This window comes from Schistocerca cancellata, chromosome 9, assembly GCF_023864275.1.
Source record: "Schistocerca cancellata isolate TAMUIC-IGC-003103 chromosome 9, iqSchCanc2.1, whole genome shotgun sequence".
Classification (NCBI taxonomy): domain Eukaryota; kingdom Metazoa; phylum Arthropoda; class Insecta; order Orthoptera; family Acrididae; genus Schistocerca; species Schistocerca cancellata.
This window is the reverse complement of record NC_064634.1, coordinates 96958362-96978979: the sequence shown is the minus strand read 5'-3', so window position 1 is coordinate 96978979 and position 20618 is coordinate 96958362. Positions and strand designations below refer to the sequence as shown.

General features: G+C 36.7%; 1 protein-coding gene across 2 annotated transcripts in view; it reads right to left on the bottom strand.

The window, feature by feature from the left end:
• Positions 1 to 7519: 7519 nt before the first annotated feature.
• Positions 7520 to 20618, bottom strand: part of LOC126100350 (signal peptide peptidase-like 3) — a 96990-nt gene continuing 83891 nt past the window's right edge. The window contains exons 9-11 of one of the 2 annotated variants that reach the window (XM_049910963.1): positions 20155 to 20438; positions 15354 to 15498; positions 7520 to 9107 (exon numbers count right to left, since the gene is read on the bottom strand). In XM_049910963.1, coding sequence (XP_049766920.1) covers positions 9093 to 9107; positions 15354 to 15498; positions 20155 to 20438 — 444 coding nt within the window. In that variant the 3' untranslated portion in view covers positions 7520 to 9092. Of the gene's footprint in view, positions 10014 to 15353; positions 15499 to 20154; positions 20439 to 20618 lie in introns of both variants that reach the window. The other variant, XM_049910962.1, reaches the window with a different exon arrangement.

Below are 20618 nucleotides of genomic sequence, written 5' to 3'. Positions count from 1 at the left end.
AACATCTTCCTTCATTCTGACCTGGAAGGGATCTCAAGGAATCTCGCAGTACTCAAGAATGGATCACATTAGTGTTATATTCAATCTTTACTAAAATCCTTCCAATAAACTAAAGTTGACCTTCCACCTTCCCAGCATTAGATGAGTATTGATATAGGGGTAGTAAAGTAACTGATGATGGTCGAAGTAAAGAGGAAATTAAATGTAATCTGGCAAAGGCAAGAAAAGCATTTCTGAAGAACAATTTGTTAATACCAAGTGTAAATGTAAGTGTTTGGAAGTGTTTTATGAAGGTATTTGTCTGGAATGTAGCCTTTTACTAATGTGATATGTGGATGATAAAAAGTTCAGAGAAGAAGAGAATAAAAAGTTCTGAAATGTGGGCTACAGGAGATTGCTAAAGCTTAGCTGGGCAGGTTAAATAACTAAACATGGGACATTGAATCAAATTTGGGAACAAAGAGCTTTATGGTACAACTTGATCAAAAGGAGAGTTTTGTAGACCACACCATGTCACCAAGGAATAGTTAGTTACATAATGATGGGAAGTGTGGACAGTAAAAATTACATAATGATGGGAAGTGTGGACAGTAAAAATTACATAATGATGGGAAGTGTGGACAGTAGACAAGACATAAAAAGTAAACTCTAGCGTAGAGAGCTGCATTACATCAATCGTTGGATAAGAGTTACTTATGTCTAACCTTGGTTTGTTCCTCACAGTAACAATTCCAAAAAGAAATGAAGAATGCAGTGAAATGGTTACTGAAACTGAGCAGGTAATTTCACTTCCCCTTATTCCATCTTTACTTCTCACTTGTATTAAAGCTGTACATTGCTTACCTGTTGTTCTATTTTTGACTTCTAATTCTACCACATTCCACCTTTCCCATTATTTTTGTCCCCCCACCCCATGTCCTGTAAAAGATAGGCCCATTTCAACCTGGGACCTTTGTGGCCTGCCCTCCTTTATAACATTTCCCAACATATCCATCTCCCCTTCCTGACTCAGTCTTTCCTTTTCATCCTGTACATTAAATCTCCCCCAACCCACAGTTCTGGGCGACTTTCCCTATATCTACCCTTTTCCTAGACCTCTCCAGTCCTTTTCCGTCACCCCTCTCCCTTCCCCTTCAACCCCTCTGCCTGAAGAAGAAGCCACTGACTCCAAAAGCTTTCCAGTTACAATCGTCTTTGATGTGTGTGTTCTGCCACCTCTTATTGAATATATATATATATATATATATATATATATATATATATATATATATATATATATATATATATATATATATAATAGAGGGAAACATTCCACGTGGGAAAAATATATTTAAAAAGAAAGATGATGAGACTTACCCAACAAAAGCGCTGGCAGGTCGATAGACACACAAATAAACACAAACATACACACAAAACTCTAGCTTTCGCAACCAACGGTTGCCTCGTCAGGAAAGAGGGAAGGAGAAGGAAAGACAAAAGGATTGGGTTTTAAGGGAGAGGGTAAGGAGTCATTCCAATCCCGGGAGCGGAAAGACTTACCTTAGGGGGAAAAAGGACAGGTTTACACTCGCACACACACACATATCCACAAATGTCTGCTTGTGTCTGTGTATGTGTGGATGGATATGTGTGTGTGTGCGAGTGTAAACCTGTCCTTTTTCCCCCTAAGGTAAGTCTTTCCGCTCCCGGGATTGGAATGACTCCTTACCCTCTCCCTTAAAACCCAATCCTTTTGTCTTTCCTTCTCCTTCCCTCTTTCCTGACGAGGCAACCGTTGGTTGCGAAAGCTAGAGTTTTGTGTGTATGTTTGTGTTTATTTGTGTGTCTATCGACCTGCCAGCGCTTTTGTTGGGTAAGTCTCATCATCTTTCTTTTTATATATATATATATATATATATATATATATATATATATATATATTTAATCCAAACAAACAGGGAAATAGTTATATCTGGCATTCCTTCAATCCTCTTAGTTATCTTGAGTCTCCTTGTATATAACAATGACATTTCAGTAGCATTATCAGGTGTTAAATGTGTTAAGCATTGCTAATTAAGTTTTCATGTTCCTCTATACATAGTTCTAACCCACTCATCAACATTTATCAGAACACACAAGAAACTGCAACCTGAAATATGTATACAATATGAAGACATGCAAAAAGAAAAAGTTGGTGTTGTTAAATGCTGATGATTACAACTGGATTACAAGTAGACAACAAAATTCAGTCACAAGTGACATACCACAAATTGCCAAATGAATGAACAGATCTTTATTTGCAATGAAATTATTATTAGAGAGACATGTAAAATGAAAAGACTCACGCAATTAGCTTACTTTCATTCCATAATGTCATACTGTAGCTATCAAACAAAGAAGTTTCTGCACATTGCAATATCAACAAAAAATAGTCAGAGTTAACTGAGTCACAAGTGAGTAGAACAGAGCCTGAAAATGAATTATACAGATTGCAGACTCACGGGATGCATGGAGGCACAGCAGAACTCCCTTTTGAGCGACCAGAACTGTCAGTTCCATTGAGCTCAACCCAGTTAAGAACCATGTGTCAGACAGCCCAGTTATCAGCATATGTACGAATCTGGACAGGGAAGAAAGATATCTCTGGGAAACGAATAGCTCATACATGGCATGCTGTTACAACAGTGAAGAGAGTTTAGATCCAGAAAACAGCAGAATGTTTCGAATATGGATCACACATTGTGACCATTACACTATTAACAATCCCACACACTAAGATGGATTGCCCACATTGGGGGTAAAAGACACATCAAATTACTACTGTTTAAAGTGACATATTACAGGCAGACAAACCTGTTATCCTTTATGGAATCCAATAAGCAAACATTCAGAAGGGGGAGATTAGGACAACAAGCAGACAGGACAGCAATTCTTTTTCTAAACCCCCATGAGCTCCATAATCAGTACCTTCACTTAGACCAGAAATCATTGAGGTTTTATCTACATCGCAGGGAAAATGTGCAGAGGTGTCACACTAACCAACTGGATCCCCTGGAAGAGCTGTTATTAATGACAAGGTAAGCAGCTTGTCAGTGTTTTCAATGAAGGTGAACTGCCCATAAACCTTTGGTCACAAATAGCACAGATGGTGATTTAGTGATCTACGGCATGACCCAAAGGCTGTTAACATCTGAAAATGCACAAATTAATGGAATAATGTAGGTAGAGATAAAAATTGACACACAGGCCTGAAATGACATGGGTTTTTATTGCAAGTAAAAACGAATGAAAAAACTGGCCAACAGATGGCACTGGACAGCAACAGGTTGGTGATGCCGCATAAGAATCTTGCATAAAATGAGCTGTAGTGAGAGAGCGAGTTAGATCATCCCTTACCTGGCTGATAAACACCTGCTGGAAGGTACGATTTTTACGTAGGATAGCACCCCACCCTATGTTGCTACTCGTGTGGAAGATCTCTTGTGCATTTCGTTCAGTGAGGATACATGCTGAGCTGCCATGTCTGTCATGCTTGGTGTCCAATGCTCCCAGACCTTAATCTGTGTGATTATTCATTTTGCAGTTACCTGAAGTCACAGGTCTACTGCAATCTTCCAACTTCATTACGGGTTCCAGTGGAGAGCATCAGACGACAATTTCCCACTATACCTGCTGATATGCTGAACAGTGCTGGTCACAACATTGTCCCTCAGCTATGGGTACCGTTGACGAATGATGGCCGACATGTTGATCATTTCTTATAAAAACATTGTTTTTGATAAAAATAAGATTTTATTCTAATTATTGCTTTTTATTATATGAAGTGCCATCTGTTGGTCATTTTGTGCACTTTCTTGTTTCAATAACAGACTCATGTTATTTCAAGTATGTATTTCAATTTTTACCTATCTGCTTTCACTATTTCGCAAAATACCGAATTTTCAAATGTTAAGTAACTTTTAGGTCACTCTGTACAGTAATGCATCAAACCTGATTGTGTGTTTACAGATCAGCACATGTGTACATGATGTATACTCATATTTCCTGAATTACAAGTTGCATCATCACCAAACACTTAAGTTTTCACAGAACCAGTCTTTCATTATTTGGAGCATAAGTATGCTCTCAGACTTAGATCCAGTCTCGACTACAGATAGTAGGACTTCTTCAGTAAGAACAGTCTACAACAACTGTTGAAGTGTATACTATGGTGTACCAAAGTATCAGCAACTTCAAGGCGCCAATGGCTTCTCATGGATCTGGCGTAGATGCATTTTTTCCCCTATTCTGCTAACACCACTTATTTTTTTCTTGCAAACACAGCATTTAAGAACAGATCATATAATCCAGAATGAGAGTTATACTCTGCAGTAGAATGTGCAGCAATATGAAACTTCCTGGCAGATGAAAACTGCATTCCAGACCGAGATTCGAACTTAGGACCTTTGCAAAGGTCCCGATTTTGAGTCTTGGTTCATCACACAGTTTTCATCTGCCAGGAAGTTTCAGATTGTTACACACAATAATCTTGATGTAGAAATTATACAATCATGAACACAATGCTTTCTGTACTCTGCTTGAGACCACATCTCTTAACTTCACTGCTTCTATCTTAACAACTGATGAAAGAATGAACACACAGGATGATAACAGAGTGCAATTACTGTTGCCACATGGCAAATGTGAACACAATCCTCACACAGGATGTTTACACATGCTTCACAGGAGATATCACTGTGGATTATGACTTGTTTTGTTATTGGTTTGATGTGTGCTATGTGGTTCACAAACTACAAATTGTAATGTGTTGGAGAAACAGTCTCCTTTTTGCCGATACAATTTTCTCTCTAATGTGGTATAATTACACGAATCGGTAATATTTGAAATGTGTAAGCTAATTTTGACTCACCCTCCCTAACAATTTACTGAACATGGTCTTCCATCTGCATTTAACCTTTTATTTCTGTAGATGTCACCTGGGAACCTACAGGGTTGACGACAGGAGAACTACAGGTGTAAATTTCTAAAAATGATCACTAATGGTGAACTTCACTGTAGTACATTTTTAAGCATTGCCACTGGATATAGCACTCGAACAATATTTCAGCAGTCATTTGACATTCTTTTATTCGAGTTCGGCTTTTTTCTGCTTCAAGTACCCATTTTTTCTTCTACCTCCTATTTACTTGTGGTGAATACATAATCTCTGCACTACACATCACTATAATGGAATGACTAAAATCAATAAAATGTGATATCAGAGACAGTTTGGGGTAAAAGTACTGTCAAAAATCATAGAAAACAACAGAATGATGATAATGATTATACCCCCCCCCCCCCCCCGCCTCCCCGATTGTGCTGCAGCTCTACTGGGTTTTGCTGCTACTGGAGTGTGTAAAAGAGGAGGAGCGGAGGTAGTACATATAAAAAGCTAATATGCAGCAATTTAAGATCAATTTTTGATAATCAGTTCCTGCTGTTTCTTAGATGCAATCTATAAAATTACTTTTCTGCTGTACGAGCCTATTCCCTTCTCTTAAATCTCCATTATAAATACTGGCAGGATAAGGACCAGCAAAATAACTTTTGTGCTTCCAAAAGGAACAGCGCCAGTTATGCTCATGGTGATACATCCTGGGCTACTGGATCGTTTTCAGGACTAAGAATGTTGGAAAATATTAAGATAAGAATACTATACTTCAGCATCATACTTTAGCAAGAAAGTGCTGTGGTGAAAAATAAAATATCAAATGCCCACAATTCATGCATAGTTTATTGTGTTAATGGGGGTAGAGCTCAGAGCCAAGTAGCCAACTGTCATTATTTAAATAAAACTATGTCCAACTTTATATCTGTCTTAATGTCCAGTTACTCCATGTGCAAAATTGTGGGGTAGATGAGGCCTTGTTTTGAATCAGTGTGAGTGAAAGAATGGAAAGCAAATAGACTGTGTGGGGCAGAGAATTAGAAAGCTAACTCTACCATTGACTGTCTGTCACATCTTTTACATTGTTGCTATTAATTTCTTTCATTCATAGCTTGAAGTATTCATTAAATTATCTTCATGTACCGATACCAATTTATACACATATGATTGCGTCTTATTTTACTACGTTCAGCTTATCTTCTATTTAAAAAGTGAGTATGAGTCCTAATGTCACCCGATAACTCTCAAGTGCAGTTTGGGAATCCTGTATTATTGTCCTGTTGGAAATCTTCAATAGCCTTTAAAACTTACATAAATTAATATTTTAGTTTTATGCATCCAAGTTACTTCTACGTGTTTTATAATGCCACCTACTCACCTTCTGTTAAATTGTTGCCTGTGTCTTCTTCTCTCTTGGAGTTCAGCGAAGAACATCATTGACCCATTTGCTTCTTTTTTCCCTTAACTTATCTTACTACTACTTGATGTACAATTCCCCATTACCAATTAAGTGAACTTCAGTTTTCTAATTTTTTTGTACTTAAAGTACATGTTAAAACACACAAATATGAACTGACTGTGCCCTTTCTGTTTCAGACACATGAGCAACTCAGTTTCGAGAACACAATTTAATTTACTAAAAGCACTTTGGGCCATTTTGACTTCTCTGTTTTTTTCTTTTGCTGTCATCTTCACCAAATGAGGTGGTGCAATGGTTAGCACGCTAAACTCACATTTGGGAGGATGACTGTTCAAATCCCTGTCCAGCCATCCAGATTTAGGTTTTCAGTGATTCCCCAAAATTTCTCCAGTACAGTTCCTTTGAAATGGGCATGGCTGATTTCCTTCCCCATCCTTTCATAATCTGAGCTTGTGCCCTGTCTCTAATGACTGGTCTGCCGATGTGACAAACTCTTCAATCATCTCTCCTAAACAGAAAACTTCATCAGTTCTCAATGATTCTAGTTCTATGATGACATTGTTAAGCTGTACAATTTTTTTTCAACATTGTTTGCAGGTTTTTTGTCTTATGTAATTGATTTTCAGGCCCAATGTCAAACTTGAGCTATTAAGGTTCCTGCATCTTTTGTACTAGTAATTTATTTGCAATAGAAGCACACAATACAATGTCATTATCAAAATGAACATTGTTCAGATATGTTCTATTAACATGTATTCCCTGTTCATTTTTTCAATTTAAGGAATGCAAAACTACCCCCAGAGTGGCAGTGTAGTTTTGGTGGAATGGAATTTCCTTGGATCACTTCTTTCACTCTGAAAATTTCATTCAGCACCAAACAATATGAAATGAAGCCTAGAAATATAAAACGTAAATGATAAAAAATTAATATGAACAAAACAATAAACTGTGCTATATAATTTAAGAATGAGATCAATCAAATGCGTAAAAGGAAATAATTTTCTAGAAAGTATTACTCTATGCTGTTAAATGCAATATGTGCCCGGAGATTACAACTGTACTAAAATTGTCAAAGAAAGAAATAGGACTCATGATTAGAAATGAAACAGCTGCAGCAATGTCAGTGGTATAGTGGAGGAAACAATGGGGAACTGAGTCCAAGTATGCACTTAAGACCCTAAAAAACAATGCCATTTTATGTTTCTCACAAACATCAACACAACTTTACTGCCTAAATTTTTGTTTGGTCTTTGAACAGAAATACACAGCAAAAATAATATACAGCAATGTGAATAGTTAGGAAATTGGAGCTGTTCAATATTTTTAATCTCTTTCTCTTTTCTGCAAATAAATTTGTGTACAGCATAATTCCCAAAACACAAAAAATTAAATGTAATAATTCAGCACAATTTTCACAACCTATCAATATGAGGCACAAATTTATAACCACTCAACCAGTCTCTTCAATCATTATAAACTACAATAATCATTTAATTGGGGAGAAAAAAAAGCAATGGAAAATTTACATAACATTCTCTTCCCAAAAATTCTGAAGCATTGACAGTTTTTTGGTACTACCAATATGGTAACAATAATAGAGATGGTGTCATCTGCAAGATATAGAGTTCATTACCGTTGTTATCAAAGGAAGTTTTGTCATAAAATAGATAACAAATATGTCAGTCAAAAGCCTCCAGCAACACACATCTGACACACAAAAATCAGAAACAAAGTTCAAATGCTCAAGTTACACAAGATTCTTCACATAACATTATGGGGCAACAGAAGATCAATTAAAACATGAGTCTGCAGCCATATAACTAAATCTGTCAGTGAAATACTTATGGGTGCATTTATTAGTACATTTTCACATGAAACTGAAATCAGAATAAAATTTAAGAATCAGGTGTCAAAAAGATTTCGACCAAGTTATCCACTGTTCAGATGAACCATACAGAAGCTGCCAAATCACACAATATAGTGTCTTAATTTATGGTTAAGTGTCTGAAGTCCATGTGACCCATAAGAAATAATCTAAAAACAAACATTATCTTACAGTTTAAGCTCCAAGTTCTATTGTTATTGAATGCCAGGCTGGCAAAACTGACCAAATTATTGAGCACAGAACCCATCAGCCTTATTCATAACAACTTTGAGGCATTGTTTCACTTAAATGTAGACTTCAATATGAAGTTACCAACAAGGTAACTTATTTGAAGTAACTTTGCTTTTCAATATAAAATAAACAATTCAGGGAAACCAGAGTCAGAGTAAGGTCATCTTTCATGTATATATCTTGGGGGGGGGGGGGGGGGGGCGGCAGAGTAAATATTGCTGTAACTACCATGATCATACTTCTGTGTGGTTCATCTTCAGACTGGTCTGGATTCCCTATTTAGCTGTCATCTTCATTTCATAAAACATACAAGAAACAAGAAAATTATCATGGACAGTTGGTTACATTCTAAAGAAACAGTGGTAATAACACTCACAGCCTGGTGAACAGAATTTTAAGTTGCACACAAACTACAAAATATAGAAGCTGAAAAACTGAAGTAATATGACGTAATATTGTAATAACTTCTCCTCTCATAGTTAACTGGATAAGTAAAAAAATGTTTTCAATACCCAGTTAACTTCAAAATTTAAGTGCTCCAAACATTGAATGCGAAATCAAATACATCTGTTCTAAACTGTAAATAGATTTGGTTCTTGAACAATTTTAATTAATAATGTGTTACATTTTTGCTGTCTACAGTATACCTGTCAAGAAACACCGCTCTGAAAACAAAACAAAATGACAAGTTACAGTGAGTGACTTTTTTGAAATGTAGTTCTAAATCTCTCTCAATATTATCAACTTTCAATATTTTGTAAGACACAAACAAAGCAAACTTGAAGCAATTATTACAAAACTTTTAATGGCCTTTTTATTATTGCTTGTACATGTGACAATAGCAGTACCAACAAATCTTTCAAGAAATAAAAAAAACAGGTAAACAAAAACAATGCTCTTTCCACATCTGCTTATCTTGCACTATTATAATACTGATCTAACAATGAGAAACCACCATGAATCTCATCCAAGCAGCAAAATACAGTCACAAATATTGTTAAGTAGCTGGAGGACATCCTGCAGCAATAAAAAGTAAAGGTTAGAGAAGAAACTCGGTTAAGCCTCTTTGTGTGACTAGGAGTACCCCACACGCACACACATACCGGTAACATGTTGCCGGGTGAACAGTATTTCATATTTGTATGAAACACGTAGAATAAATAAACAAGGTCATTTGTTATGACACACAGCACAGTTGTCGAATGGTGTAGTCTTTGATGATAATCACCAATATGCTTGTGTTTCATTTCACTTCCAACAGCGAGATGCAAACAATGAATACTTTAGTGGTAAGTCTTAAATGGAGTAACAAACTCCGTCCAACACTGATGTAGTGAACACACAATTTGAGGAATCTCACATTCTAACACAGACAGTGACAGATGCAGCAATAACAGCTTGACACTTAACCATTGAGAGTTGATCCCAATCTTCTGACACTTCCATAACAACACTGAGCCTACCCACCATAACAGTAAGATTCAAAGATGCACTGTGGCATGTCAAACTTCTAAGTGTTTTGATGGTGGGTGTATGATGAACGGTTCACTCCACATTCTCCGTAAATCACCCTGCAATGAAATACCATTCTTTCAAAACAATTCCAGATGACAAGTAATTATTCTAGGCAAAACACTGTATTACTGTCTGCAATCAATATCAGTTCATTTATAATGAAATAAAACTATTCTATTAATATTTTCAGTTATGAGGAACATCCTTTGCCAGGACATTACAAGATCTGTGTATAGGTATCTGCTAAAAATTGCCAATAATGAAATAATCATATCTACTTCATGTCTGTAGTCTGAAGCAGAGGTAAGATAAGTTATGAGCACCCCACTCCATTGTTCTATGGCTCCATTTCTATTGTCTTACAGAAATGGTTTCTCAAACCAAGTTTTAGAGTAACTGGCATTGCAGTATTTACTTAACCACTCTAGGAAATTTACCATTTAAATCAGAATGGTATCCTTCTCCAAGGACAGCCAGATATATTTATTATTACAGAATTGTTAAGGCTTTCATGGCCACTTGTTGACAAACTGCCTGTTGGCTTCTTTCTCGAGTTCTTCGGCTGACATTGGCTAAAGAATCCGACAGATGTCAACAGGCAGTTACTACTACTACTACTACTACCACTACCACTACTACAACAACATATGGTCATGATGATATCACTTCCAGTGCAAAAAATTATTACACTATGAACTGTGCTACAGAAAACAGTCAATGAGGACTATTTATGTGAACACTCAAGTGGGAATACGAAGTGAAAGAAGTGAAATCTGATGTGGTAATGTATGGGACACAAAGGGTGTGGCACAGAGATGGGTGGAGAAGGAAGGGGAGGGGAGTGGGCAGATACAGTGTAAAGAATTATTACATTGGGGGAAGAAAAAAAGAAGACTAAATTTATGATCTAGTGTGGACTTGCCTGTATTAAAAATGGGTTCTGGAGAATACACACAAATACTTATTTTCTCTTGTTTTTAATGCTCAATCTCTTTCATATCATATCAACACTTTCTTCAGTTTCTCATTTTAAATAATTCCTTTGTTGTGTAAAGTACCTACTTTTACTTTAGCAGGCATTTCCACTAATCAGCAGTTGTCTGTCCTTAGGTGCCACAGACGTATATCCTGATGATCATTTTCTGATAGACCTCTCCTTTCCATGGATTTGGCTATAGTTTGCCTCCACACTGCCTCAGCTCCTCCTCATGGCAGACACCAATTGCACAAACACTTCACCTATTATTGTTCCTCCATCCATCAGGCATGTCCATACCATTTCAGTACTCTAGCATCAACCCTATCTGTGACTGGTTCCACAGCATCCCTTTGCATTCTTGCATTTTCGTTTCTCAGTCAATCCAAGCAAGTTACCCTCATGCTCCACAGTAACCCGTCCATTCTGACAGCCTCAATCCCCTCCCCCTTTTCTTCATTCAATGTCCAGCACTCTCCACTGTATGTCAGGATGCTTCCAACCACAGCATATAGCACTACTTTCTTTGTTCGCCAGGAAGTGTGTTGAACTCCAAAAGATACCATTAATGATCTAATAGCTACCCTCACTTGATTTATCCTGTGGGATATGTCCACTTCACAGTGGCTGATCTTACTGATTAGTGAACCCAGATACTTGAACACTTAAAACATTTCTTACCCAGCCAAACTCACAATCAAAACCCTCAGTTTGCCCACTTCCACAGTAATAATCTGTTTTATCCATACGTCTGTTAGTCACCATTGTCTATAAGCATCCATTAATTTTCTCACACCTAATTCAGAGCCAAAAGTACTCAATCGTTGGCAAACAGTAATTAATGTAAACGCTGAAGCTGTACTGCATGATAAAACTTTTGCACTGTCTATTACAGTAACCAAAAATAACTTCTAAATACAACTTACACAAGGCTGGTAATTAGAACATCCTTTTCTTAAGCCTTTACTTGTTTTCACACTTTCTGATATCTTCCCACCAAACTTCACAACTTCCTCATATTTGTGGTACACCCATTTCACCAACTCTATTAATGCATCATCCACTCAAACATTTTCCAATGCTGCCCATAGTAACTTTCTTGCACAGAATTATACATCTTTTCTAAATCAACAGAGATCTCAATTTATTGTGATAATTTTCTTGCACATATGGCATGTACCAAAGGGGTTATCAACATAGCTTTTCCCAGCAATGATACCTAACTCTTCCTTAGATACAATGATGTTCACAACCTTTTGCAATCTATTCTTTACTATACTACCGAACAACCTCCTCTCTTAAGCCATTACATTTATTCACAACCTTTTGCAATCTATTCTTTACTATACTACTGAGCAACCTCCTCTCTTAAGCCATTACATTTATTCCTCTGTAATTAGTCTGATCTCTCCTGCCACCTTTCTTATACATGGCAGTAATATAAGATGTTTTCCAGTTTTGAGATACTTCATCTGCCTAAACCATTTTATTAAAAATAGTTACAAGTACTATTACCACTTTAGGTCCTCCATACTTAAATAATTTCACTACTATGCCACCATAACCAGCTGCCTTTCCATTGTTTTCATTTTTGAAGGGCCTGATAAACTTCATTGTTGGCCACCTCTTGCACTGGATAACTCTCCACTTCACTTCATTCTGCTCTTCTCAAAACTCTTCCCTGTGCTCTGTAATAAGATATTTAAAACATGCCTTCCATTCATAAATGGCAATCACTTTAGCTCCTTATCTAATTTTAGCAGGCACTCTCATTTGATACATAAATCACCAAGACCCTGATGCCGTGTTGTATCAACTAGTTCTAGGTCAGCAAATTTCTTATCCCATGGCTTCTCTTTAGCTCAGATAACCATCCTCCTTACTCTCTTAACCCCTTCAACTGCTATGGATGTCTATACATATCCTACTACAGTATTCACCAGGTGCTGTGGATGTGTACATGCATGGCACTTGGATTTTCCTACAAACATCTGTATTTGTCCCTATATGCCAACCCATCACTGGTGCGGGTGAGCTACTTCTATATCTCCATGAATAACGAAGTTTTGGGTATTTATTAAACAACGTATGTGCCTCATTGGGTGCTATCATTTGCTAAAACCTCATTTTGATATCTTGAATAGTTTTGAGATACGACTATTGTTATGACCACATGATTCGCAATGAGTAAGGACACGAATAACCAGAGAACAAAATGAGATATCTGTCTGCTCTCAACTCTAAGTAAAATTCTGATACATTACCTACATTTTGTTCACTGTTGTGTCTGATCTAAAATCAACTATACACAAAGTTTTATCTCCGCAAACTCTTTAAAGCTGTGTGCAAGGTTTTACTTAATTTGCTGCAATGCAGTTAAGTATGACAGAGACAAGAACTTCAATCCTTTATCGAGTGAAGATATCAGACTGTAAAATGAGCAAAAATAAAATTTTATCACCTAATAGTTTTTGAAAAATCTGAGAAGTATTTCAAATTGGCTGGAACGCAGTCTCTCAGCACATGCACCAGCATTTGGTCACCAGCAGAGTCATAGTAAAAGCCACCTTCAGCACAGAATGCGTAGAGCATGTCTGCAGCAGTGAAAAGATTGTGTTGTAGCGATCTCTATCTTACTGTCTTTTAGAACTTAACTATTTCTGATAAGCGGTCTTCTTTTCTTCAGTCCTTTCTCTTAAGGCCTGAGTCAACCACTCAGCAACCACTCCCTCTTCTTCGTGTGAATTAACCTCATTTAATCCCATATTAGCTTTCTCAATCCAAACTAGCCACCATTATCTATTTAAAATTATTAAACTGTTCATATTCTTATTTATGCATTCTTCTGTTACCTCTTGGTAGAACGATTCCATATTTAAGGTTGAATAACAAGTACACTGTTTTTGTTTTGCTTCTAACTAGTTTTCGGCTTATTAGGCCATCTTCAGGAAGCAACTGTCAAAAATCTGCAAGGGACACCTAAAGAACTCATGTCCCTTGTAGATGCTTATCAGTTGTTTCCTGGAGATGGCTTGATAAACCAAAAACTAGATAGAAATAAACAAAAATCAGTAGAACAACAACAGTGTACTTGTTATTCAAACTGTTCACATTCCTTTCTTCTTTCCTTCTCACCCAACATTTTCTTTGTCTCTCTTACACAATTTACTACAAACCTTGAAATGACATGATTCTACAGAATTTAATGTTAAGGTAACATTATAGCTATGTATTTCTTACATACTTTGGTGAATTTTCTACCCTGTCAGTGCTCAAAAAGTATTGGGAGTAAAAGTAACTATGGCTGAAGAATTAGGCACACTTTCAGTTTTCAGACGGAATATGAACTCTTCTTCCCAATTGCTTCATTAATCAATGCTCTTTGGAACTGGTGGGAGGCACATAGCCTGAAGCATAAATTTTACAATGAACTATTGGCCATACACAATGAAGCAACACTGGCCTTACCAACCCAAGGCCAGTTTTCATCTTAAAGGTAGCAAAAAGTTCTCAGTCTTGATTTAAGTGCCAATTCAGTGAGGTTTTGCCCTCATTCCTTAAATTGTTTCTATTCCACCAGCAACTTTCTATTTCCATATGTAGTTAAATTAATTTGTTTCTGCAGAACTTTACTTTTTCTCTATTAAGAACCAGTTGTTGAGCTCTGCACTAAATTAATATCAAGTTGCAATATGTCTCAGTGTATATTTCAACAATATTTTTTTATACAAAATTTCCATGAGGTGAAATGTACAACATAAGGAATATGTAATTTTTTGTAAAACAAATAAATAAATAAATCTACAAATACCAATGAACATGTAGTTCTTTCATTACTTTTCTTTTTACTGCAAACAGTTAGTTCGAAAACATCTGAATTTATGGCAAACTATTGCAAAAATTTAAGTGTCAACCACAAGCAAGAAGTTACAGTCAACTAGGATTATAAATTGTGGAACAGAAACCAAAGCACATGAATAAATAAATAATTTCAGCATTTTCTCTAATTATTTATCTTCAGAGTCACACTTTTTTACCGAGTACTTTTTAGATGACATTTAAATGGTATTTTTCATGTGCTCTCACAACTTTTGAAACTTCCTTCTGTTGCAAAAATCTATACTCAAACAACTAGTCACAGTTTCAAAAATAAATGTTTGATAATATAGTAATTTATAATTGTGACCACAACTCAGCTTCAATTAATACATAACAAACAATGGGAAGATCAGGATGGAATAACAGTACTTTGGAAAGGATATATTGCTGCTCACCAATAGAGGAGATGTTGAATCACAGACAGAGATTGCTACACATTTTAGTATTTCTCCCAAAAGGCCTTCTTCTGAAGTAGAAAGCACACACACACTGCAGCCACAGACAGCTATCTATGCTTTTCATAAATTGCATTAATACGTACCTTAAGATAGGCCATTGTGAGCAGAGGTAACAGCGTAAACGGCACAAGATACAGAAGGGCAGGCTGCGCAGCTTTAAACACCTCCGATGACACTGTTGCTGTCAGCAAACCAAGGAAGTAACCAATCAGAGAGCAATGGAAGTAGCTGAAACATGTAACATTCAAACTTCAGACTCAAGGTGCTAACACTAATTAATGTAAGAAATCTGAAACTGTTGTTACACGGTATCTACTCACATATCTCGTTAATAATGGAAAACTATTTGTTTCTGAGCTGAATATCTATTACAAATGATCATAAGGATTATCTATAAAAACTGATAGGACTTCATACTGCATCATTTCATAGGTCCTGAGTGTTATTTCAAGATGTGTGTGTATTCCAACACTCTAACAACGTGTTGGTGCATCAAGATCAATGTTATATAAATCAGTGATGAACTTCAACTGAGTGGCATCTAGAATACTCATATTACAATAGTTCTGTTCCATGTATTCTGTGACATACATTTTATTTATTTGCAACACATTTCAATGACATATACTAAGAAATATCACTGTATTACTATGCTAGTATTAATTATAACCTAACTATTAATTTAAAAGTTTCTGTGTACTTAATGGAGCAGGATTTACCAAAAAAAGTCCAATTCAATAAAACCACATAACATTATCAACAAGATATTTCCCACATGTGCAGTAACGTACATTATAATAGTTGAAAAGTAACTTCCTAAAGTGGGTTCAAACCAGCTTACAGTTTGTAGCATTTACAATTTAACTGTGTCATAGTTATTCATCCAATCTTTTTCTTAGGATAAGACTGCATTGTTCCATGATAAATATTAGTTGTTACGTAATGTAACACACTGGTTCAATTTTATGTCTTGCATTGTATTATATACCAAAAAAATGAGCACGCTGTACATGTCAAGATTTACTATTGCTACAAAGACAAAGGGGAGATGTCAGAAAGAGTAGGTCAGACACGATATAGTGTGTCAGCTTCAGTGTAGACATAAGGACAGAGTGTCAAGTAAAGTTAAGTTTAGTTGGAAGAGATGAATACTGCAATTAAGAATTAGGATAGAAAAAGGGTCATTATTAAAAATTATAACTATCTGACAAATAAAGACTAATGAAAAATGAGAGGGGGGAGGACGTTTTATGTTGACCGACTTCATGAAGGTGTCAGCATGCAGCTAAAATTCACCTTCCTGCACGTTGACCTCCACTCACTTAAACCCCATCTAAACCACAGTCCATATAAAAACAACCAATAAGCAACAGCATTTCCATATCAAATGCCCTTTTTCCTACAGACCAGGTATCCATGGCAAACTTATCTTCTCCACCACTGAATTTCTCGACACCTACACCAACAGTTTCTCCCAAGCTTTCCTTTCCCACAACTATCCCAAAAATCTTGTTCACAAACAAGTCTCCCACGTAGATCCCTCCTCCCACCCTTTGTATGACTAATACAATTCCTTGTATGAATGTGTGTGTGTTTTCTTTTCTGATGAAGGCTTTGTCCAAAAGCAACATGTCTAAAGCAGCTCTACAGATAGCTACCTCATAGCACAGGTTTAGAAATCTGGAACTGAGATTATCTTAAAACCACACTTATCGAGAATCAGATGTCCTTTACCTGCTCCCTTAAATGAAAGTATTTCTTCACAATCTACCCTATACTGCCCAGATCAAGCCCAAATTATATACTGAAAGTTGTCTTATTCACTTTCAACTTCCCTTCAATTATGATCCTCTCTTATGTCCCAGCTGATAGGCTTTTAATAATTCCTCATCCCAATCCTCTGTTCACCTTCATTCCAGAAATATCTTTCATCCAATAATCGGATATCAGAAATGAGATCTGTACACATGTTTTAATATCGCCAATGGGTCCTATGATGTCATCTCTGAATCCGTTGTGTTCTTACATTCGGAGACTCTACTTGCAAGTTTCTGTTGCAGCCCATTTAACTGAGAACTTGCCACTGTAGACTGTTGTCAGTTAGAAGTGGACTTTATCACCATAGAATGGGAAGTGAGTACACGAGTTTGCAGTACAACTGGGAACTTGCAGCACTGCCACTACATACACAACTCCTGGGCACTACAATTACAATTACGTTGGCCACACACTTCTGCCACGTTACCGAGTCTGTGACGCCAGTAAAAGAAAACAGCCACGAGGATGAACTGTATTCTCTACATGGTGATGAATTATTAAAATAGATTCACAGCAGTTTTTTAAAAAGTTATGGAAAAGAATAAAAAGCTAAACAACTCAGTATTAAACCATAAACCAAGTTGCCATGACCGAGAAATTACAGAAATAGCACAATTTTTGGTCACAGGGGCATCAGAGTAACTTTGCAGAGCCCCCAGGTTTCAGTTGATGGAAGATGTATGTTCTCTTTTGTGGGAGGTGGAACAAACAAGAATAAAAAATCTTTGTTGGCACTGGATGAGATTTTTATGTTTCTTGTCTGAAGTTCGGACTATAGCACTGAATTTATTCCGAACATCACTCTTCCCCTAATGAGGCACATCTGCAATTGTGTCGACTGCATCAATTAATTTTCATCTTACACCCTCCACAGTCTCACAAAAGATAACTTTGTTGTGGTCATCTGATCCCATTAATCGGTCATATTGTCCTTTAGAACAGTAAGATTGTGCACTCAAGTTCTTCACTATGACATGGCAAGCCCTACACTCCTGCATGCATCAGTAAGAGAGAATGAGATGACACACAGGAAGCGACCACAGTGCTGCCACTGTCAGACTCATTATAATCATGGATCTGTAGCAGGTAGGAAACAAGCCAGTGTAGCACTGATATAAATGCAGCACCTTGATTTCTCTCAACATTAGCCTTGTACTCAAGCCATTTCTGTCCTTTACCAGTAATCACACCACGGCAACTATGGAGGAAACAGCTATTCATGACATAGGTGTTATTGGAGGACTAATTCTCGGTAGCAATATGACGCAACAAGTTACATCATTTGCAAAACGGGAGAAAATGGAACTAAATGTTTGCTTTGGCCACAACTAAACAATACGTGGACTCTTCATAACTTAGATAAAATCAAATGTTACAACAAAGCAGGACAGTTATTTATAAACTACTACATTACTTCTGAAAACAGATGCAAAAACCACCAAACTAGACTAGCACTGTAAACCCAGACAAATTATGCCACCGCTCCAAGCGTGTCCATTATATCTAAAATTAACAAACCATCAGGATATAACGATATGGTTTTAAGTATTGGTCAATTTGATGACATCACTGTCATTCAATTTTCGTGGTTGTTCTGAAATTTAATTATTGTGTAAATAGGCCATTACTTTAAGACAAATGTTGTCAAAAACATTGATTTATAGCACCTACATTTTGTACACAATGGCTACTATATTCACCAGACATATCACTGCAGGTTTCTGTCATTCTTCACACACCGAAATTCTCAAAGATATAACAACACAGATGTATTTGCAGACATGTAAAACAAATTTCCAATATTCCAGTACTTCTCTCAAAATTTTCAAATACTACACAGGATCTGATGCATTTCTTGGTGATACAGTGCTCTACGAGTAAGAAAGATGGATAATAGTGTAACAACTGCTAAAGGTTTGTTTCTTAAGAGCACTGTAACAAAACAAACTAGTCCAGGCTCAAATTCTAATCTAAAAAAAAAAAAAAACTATTTTAATTCTACTGTGAACTCATAGTTACCCAAGTACCAACAAAAACAGATTATACCACCTAAATGCTATATCACTGTCACATCATGGAAAAATGGCACACTACTAAGAAATAAAAGAGTAGAATGTCAAATAAAGGAAAATCCAGGACAGAATGTAACAATATTATGCAAACGAAAGTTGCTACTCACAATATAACAGAGATGCTAAGTTGCAGATAGGCACAACAAAAAGATGTCACAATATAAGCTTTCGGCCAACAATGGCTTTGTCGAAAATAGACAACACATGCACGCACACAAATGCAACTCTCACACATGACTGCAGCCTCTGGCAGCTGAAGCCACACAGTGTGGCTTTAGCTGCCAGAGACTGCAGTTGTGTGTGTGTGTGTGTGTGTGTGTGTTTCCGAAAAAGGCCTTGTTGGCTGGAAGCTTATATTGTGACATCTTTTTTTTGCACCCATATGCAACTCAGCACCTCTGCTACATAGTGAGTAGAAACTTCCTTTTTCATAATATTATAAAAGAACAGAAAAATTATATTGTATGAATCAACTACAGAACATCTCATGACACAGTGGAATTTCATACTGACACCAAAAGAAATAAATTTTTCACAACGGGACAAAATATTAACGTAAATACAATACACTTACAGAATTAATTATTCAGTTCAAGACAATTTTATTTTCCTTTTACTCAAGAAGGAATTCTTTCAGCTGTTTTAATTGTCTACTAACTGTTCTCCAAACAAATACTGTAATTTTCGCACTTTCCACTGTAAATGTTGTCACACATTACAATAACGTAAGTTACAGAAAAAAAACAACACACAAAAATAAGGAAATCAACCATAAATCAACTGTACTTGATTGATGAGTGACATACAGAAGCACGCAACAGCAGAGGGTCTTTGGTATCATGTTTCTATGTGCCACACACCAGCTGCAGGTGAGTGGTTGCATAACCTCATTTTGGTTTAATTTGTAATGATAGATAGCTGTTCAACTTTCGCAAAGTCAAAAAAATCTATGAATCTGGTACAAGCCAGATTTGGATTACAGATGCGGATATACCTCAGTTTACTGAACTGCCTTGGGGGTGGTACTCCCGTGTCAGCTAGATGAAGCAGCTGGGATTTTTTATACGCGTCGTATCTCAACACAAAGCAGAGCAGAAGACCCGGCATGACCACATCTCCTAGGCCCAGCATAGAGAAGTGGCCAGCATGGTGGAGTGATGGGAACACTAGTTTCCCCGGCAGAGAGAGCTTTGGCGCTTCACGCACTCCTCCCATTCCTCCCAGGTGAAGCTTTCGCGCAACGAGGCCAACTGGGTTTTCTGCTGGCCGTGTAGCAACCTTGAAACATCAACATGAAAAAGGCCAAAATTATTAATTACTTACAGAACATAAAGTTCATATGAATCACTGGGGAAATAAAAACTAACTAAGGTACAACTGTACAATTTGTAACAAAACTATAATACTTAATACTTGGTCCTGTTAGAGGATTTATAGCACTGCGTTCTTCAGCTTTGA